We start from the raw sequence: 6,000 nt of genomic DNA on the forward strand, positions 1-6,000 counted from the left end.
ATCCTGTTAGTGAAGCCTGAACTCAATACTCTGTTTTGCTTTACGCAGGCAGAGAAGAAATTCTTTTCTGGGGGCCTGTCCTGCATGGCACCTTCGCTGCATCTGCCCATCTCCATCCCTCCGTATCCTTTACTCCTCTGGCTCTCAGCACTTGTCTTATAGCTTTGCAGGGGATAGACCAGGCAACTATCTATCAGAGGGGGCTTAAGGAATCTTATGGAAGAGAACAGAAAGTCCAAACTTTGGAATTGTTATGGTTTCATGAAAGGAAGGGGAAGGTATTTCACAAACTGGGCATCTGTGGGCAAATCGCCTAACCTCTCCAAGCCACAGTCTAAGTATTTACAGAAAGAAGGGAGCTAAGAGGAATGTACCAGGCTCTGAGGTTCTAGAGTTCTTAGAGGATGGCCATGTTTCCTACCACCTCTCAGGGGTCCAGGGAGGCTGGTGTGGCTGCATCCTCTCTGGTACTCTTCCCTCTCTCTGGCTTTCTCTCTTTCTCTGTGTGTAGCATGTCAGGTTTCTTTCTCAATTATTCTCCTTCTTCTTCTTCTTCTTCTTCTTCTTCTTCTTCTTCTTCTTCTTCTTCTTCTTATTATTATTATTATTATTATTATTATTATTATTATGGGTTTTTAAGACAAGGTAGCTTTGGAACCTGTCCTGGAACTTGCTCTGTAGACCAGGCTGACTTCAAACTCACAGAGATCCACCTGTCTCTGCCTCCTGAGTGCTTAGAATTAAAAGCATGTGACATTACTATCTGGCCCATCTTATTTTTTGAGATGGTGTCTCTCACTGAACTTGGAGTTCCCAGTTGGTTTGGACTGTCTAGCCAGCTGCTCCAGAGGCCTACCTGTCTGCCTTCCAAGTGCTAAGATTACAGGTGCACACCTTTGCACCTGGCTTTAATTTTGGTTTTGTTTAATATAGGTTCTTCAGATTAAATGCATCTCCCCAGACTTGCTCAGCAAACACTCTCCCCACTGAGCTATCTTTCCAGCCCTGGTACTTACTGCCTCCTTATGTGTATCTAGAGGCAAGAGCAGTAAACTCAGGACCATGAGTACAGCGGTCACATCCTAAGGCCTCCAATATTTACGGCAACTTCCATTAGTAGGGAAATAGTTTAATGTTTGAGATGGGACATGGTCTTCTTAAGAGCATCATGGCTGCCATCTTGTAGTTTTAGGTGGATTTGGTACCTGGTGATGATGCTCCCTAAAAACTGGACATTTTGCATGGCGTCAGGCATGCTCAGGAAGAAAGCATCTGCAGAGCTCTGGACTCATGGAAGCTTATAATGGGGACCTGCTCGGAAATCTCTAGGTGGGGTCTCCAGGCTTCTCCTGGGCACAAGGTGGTAAAAGAAGGATCCAGGTACTGATAATGGTAACATGTCATTCTGATCCTGGTTCCTCGCTGTCAGGGGAATCTTGCATAGACATCCTTGGTGCTGAACTTCAACCCTGGCTCTGTGACTATCTGGCTAGAGAGCATGAAAAGGTCGCCTCAGGCTCCTGGCCTTCGCTTTCATGTCTATACAATAAATGGGGCAGCTTAGCTATCCTCAGGGACGGCCACTGTTTACAGCTATCAGATATTCTGCACTATCCAAACCCAGCTGGACTACTGAGGGAGATTTATTCTCTTCTGTGAATGTGCCCGCCAGGTCCCAGGATCCTTCTTTCATCTCCCAAACGCTACAGGGACATTTTTGGATTGAGTTGCTTCACTTTCAACTCTTGAACTTTGCCCTCAGTCACCAATCTTCGAGGCTATCAGTGCATCCAATGACAGCGGCAAACATCTACTGAATGTCTTAGTCATCTCCGAAGATCGGCTATGTAGAGCCTTAGCATCAGTAGTTCAAAGCTGCTGATTTATCAGTGTTTGAAAGGTGAATGTGTTTGCCCGAAGCCCTACCTAGAGAACCCAGGGTTTGAATCCAGGGCTGCCTGGTTTCTGCCTAGTTCTCAGACTCAATCTGACAGTGCCTCTTCAAGTTACCATGGAGACCTGGGTCTTGGGGACAGGGTCGCCTTTCTCCAAAAGGGGGGGCATCTTTCCATAGTAGAACAGAGAGAAGTGTAGGACATGTGACTTTCTTTATTTCTGCCGTATTTGCATATTAGCCAAAAGATTCACTTTGTTTGAAGTGCCATAGGGTTGAGGCCACTGGCACTGTAGAGGCCGTGAGGGCAAGGATAGAGGAAACAGTTTCTCACGCCAGTTACACAAGGTCAAGATCAGACATACTTTATAGGTTGGGTACGGTCAAAAAAGGACCTAAAAAAGACCATGGAAGAGTAAATAATGAAACTGAGTGTGGCGGCCTCTGGCTGTTGTGAACCTCTCAATCCCAACAGCAGCAAAACAGGACGTGGAGGAAGTACCACAAGAACTTCAGTTTGAACAGTAGCCTCTGTTCATGGCAAGCATCTTGGCTCCTTATATGTGGGTTTTGAGACAGAGGTCCGAGCGACCGTGCACTCATCCTTTTGTGGAGAACGGAGAAAGGGAAGCGAGAAGTATCTGCAGCACGCCTTGCAGAGTGTTTGCAAGGTTCCCTGCACCAGTCTCCCCACCAGTTGGGGACCGTCCCAAAGACTTCCAGTCCCACAGTGTTAAGAGGAGTGTGCTTCCAGAATTGAGACTGCAATCCCACAATTAGAATTAACATCACTTAGTTGACTTCCTACGTATTTTTAAGATGTCTCAGCAAAGTTCTTAAATGCTTTATCCCCATCTCAACCTTCCAGACAAGTCATCAACTACAGTGAAATTGGATTAAAGTCCTGGCTTGCTTCCGGGGCTCCACTGCTCAGCAAAAATGCGGGTTCTAAGGAAGCTGGTGGGAGTTCAAGCTCGACGAAGTGGGTGGGCTCTTTGCCAGAAGGTAACTCTTGCCCACCTGTGTTTTCCATCTCTGTAGCCTCTCTAGCCCCATGGACCGTTTCATGTGATCTCCCACTGACAGCTCCCCTCGAAAGTGATTAAGGAAATGCAAAACCAAAGTGAAATGAAACAGATCTATTTGCTAAGTAAGAAGAGCACCACCCAGCAAAGAGGAGAGGCAGATTAATAGCTGCCTTACAGCAAAAACAAATGAACACAAAATCTAATTTACAAACCTATTAGATTTGCTATGTAAGCTGTTCACAGCTGATCTGATTGTACCTCTGCCTCCAGAATTCCTGCAAGACAAAGGAAATGCATTATTTATCAGCGCTTCTCTTCCTTGCAAAGCCCTCTTCAATCACCAGGAGACCCCAGAGCTCACCTGGGGGACCACAGAAAGATGACAACATCTGACTCTGGACTTTTCATAATGGGCTATGTCTTGTTCTCTGCCATAGCCCAGGAATCTGATGGGATATTTGGGTCTCTCAGAGCCTCCCATCTCCCAGATGAATGCGACCAACTGAGACACCCATTTGAGACTGGTAAGAGACTGCTTTGGAGCCGGCTCCCTTGGCTAATCCGTGTGATGACATGATTCAGCACAACATGGCATTGGCACCAGCTAACCCAGCAGCACCCACTCTCTCTCGTCATCCCTTGCTTTCACTCATGGGTCGTGAGATGTTTTTCCTCACACTCACCAGAAACAGAAGCCACTGGAAATTCAACAGAGGCAGCAGCACTAACTCGGCAGTGCCTCTAACCCAACGCGGCAGTGGTCTATTTTTTCGTGGCAGGATGCACACTGTTATTAGTGTTACTGTGTGGCATGGATGGGACAGGAGACAGGTGGGCAATGAAGGGGGTCCTTTGTCCTGGGGAACAGGCTCTTGAAAAGCTCAAGACTTTAGGTAAAACCTGAGTGCGTGCTCTTGGCGCCCCACTATGTGCCCGTGCCGTAGAAAAGTCATACGCAAGGCTAACTATTTTTCTTTATTAAAAATTTTCCCCCGATTTATAGGCGATGTGAACAAGAAGGTATTTTGAATTTTACTTGTGTGTTAAAGTTCTATTGAACCCTTCAAAGAAGGGGTTAGTATACAGCAAAGAAACAATGAACATCCCTGGGGAAGCTGTGTATTGGGGCAAACTGTCATTAAATGAGAAGTCTTTGGGAAGAAGTTATAGCAAAGCAGCACACTGGATTTATACAGATATCATCATATGTGCATCTGCATGAATATACATACATATATATGCATATATATATATTTCTGATCTGTTGAAATGCAGTTTCAACATTCCTGACTAATAGTCATTAGTCTTCTGTTTCATAGTCAGACAATCGGAGGTGGCATGAGGGTCTCTAGGATGTCGCCACCATTGAGTTTTACCCCTCCAAGCCTAGTTCTTCATGACACAGAGTAACATCACACTTAACTCTCATTTATTGTCTAATATTTAATTCATTTGGTTTTATAGTCTTTCCATTCTCTTCAGACGGCAGAGCTCTTGACCTCCCGACTGGGATTCTGAACACCTCATGGGCCCCAGTTCTGAACCACAGTCTTAGGGTTGACCCTAAGGGCTTCCTTCGATGTGGTGTCCCCAGTATCACTCTCTCAGACCCTAGCCATCAAAGCAGCTGTCCTCGAGGGACGGACGAGCTGCTGGGCTGGGTAGTAAGTCAAACATGATATTTAAAGTGCAGTAATAGTTCAAGACTAGCAAAAGGTTAATGAAACTGAAGAGATTGTCTAACAATACCGCGTGCATAAGAACTGATACATGATTTTTTTTTTAAAGCATTTTCAAAGGGAAATTAAGTAAATGGTTTGGAATAATTGACTAACAGTCTTGGAAGAAATAACGAGCACCTTCCTGTGGACAGCAAAACAAACTTTAAATGGGTTTAGTTGGTTATCCTGCCGCTGAGACAAAACATTGGCCCAAACCAACAAAGGTGGGAAAAAAGATTTATTTCTTCTTACAGCCCCCAGGTAACTGAAGCAGAGGCCATGGAGGGACTCTGCCTACTGGCTTGCTCAGCCTGCTTTCTTATGTAACCCAGGACCACCTACCAGTCCAGGGGCAGCATTGTGCACAATGAGTTGGGCCCTCCGTTCCATCATTAATCAAGAAATGTGCCACAAGCTTGCCCACAGGTCAGTCTGATGGACTCTTCTCAATCGACGTCCCTTCTTCCTGGGGACTCCGGTTCGTATTAAGTTGGCAAAGCACCAACCAGCATGCAAATGTTCCCCAAACCAGTAATTCTTATATCTCTATAACCAATTTCCTTTGTCATCGAGGGTACCATTTATTTAAATTTTAAAATGGGTTCATCTTTGAAAATGCACCTTTGTCCTAAACAAGACCACCCAAGAACCAGAGGTATGATGTTGGAGCCATGCGCTTATTCACAAAACCCACAGAACCATTGCTAGGAAAGTATTTATCCGAAGAACTCCTCAAATCATCTCACATCACCATGGGGAATAGTGGGGATACTTGCATCTCCCTCTGGGAACGACCAGACAAAAGAGGAAAATGCTTAGAAGGAAAGGCAAACATGAATTTGGAAGGACACGTGGCAGGTGGGGTCCACCAGGAGTCGAGCAGGGAGCAGAGAACATATTGTACCCACATATGAAAGGACCGACAAAAGAAAGGCGAGAAATGGGTTAAAAAATGGCGGTGTATTTATGAAGTGTTTGATGAGCGCCCAGGAGTATGTGTGATAATAGAGATAGATAAGATGAGATAATAGATTCCAGAGAATGCTCTGCCTTCATCAGAATCTAAAAACGCTGATTACTTAAAAGGCAAACCCAGCTCACGGGGGCTTCCATCAAACTTACAAGGGCTCCGGGTGAGGTGAAGGCTGCATCTGATTTAACTTTTAAAAATTATTCATTCAACAAAAATATTTGAATAACATCATAGCTGGGTTGCTTGCAAAGCTGAACACATACAGTTCCCACCCTCACGAAGTACAGGGATACCGCAAGGATTCTTCGTTTTACATACACACACACACACACAGAGAGAGAGAGAGAGAGAGAGAGAGAGAGAGAGAGAGAGAGAGAGAGAGAG

General features: G+C 45.2%; 1 protein-coding gene across 1 annotated transcript in view; it reads right to left on the bottom strand.

Moving 5' to 3' along the window:
• Window positions 1-6,000, bottom strand: part of St8sia2 (ST8 alpha-N-acetyl-neuraminide alpha-2,8-sialyltransferase 2) — a 65,991-nt gene that overhangs the window by 25,883 nt on the left and 34,108 nt on the right. The window contains exon 2 of the mRNA XM_050149107.1: window positions 3,135-3,197. Within this exon, the coding sequence (XP_050005064.1) occupies window positions 3,135-3,197 (63 nt within the window). The remainder of the gene's footprint in view (window positions 1-3,134; window positions 3,198-6,000) is intronic.

The sequence above is a fragment of the Alexandromys fortis genome, unplaced genomic scaffold (genome assembly GCF_014885135.2).
Source record: "Alexandromys fortis isolate MF-2015 unplaced genomic scaffold, M_Fortis_MF-2015_v1.1 scaffold_67, whole genome shotgun sequence".
Classification (NCBI taxonomy): domain Eukaryota; kingdom Metazoa; phylum Chordata; class Mammalia; order Rodentia; family Cricetidae; genus Alexandromys; species Alexandromys fortis.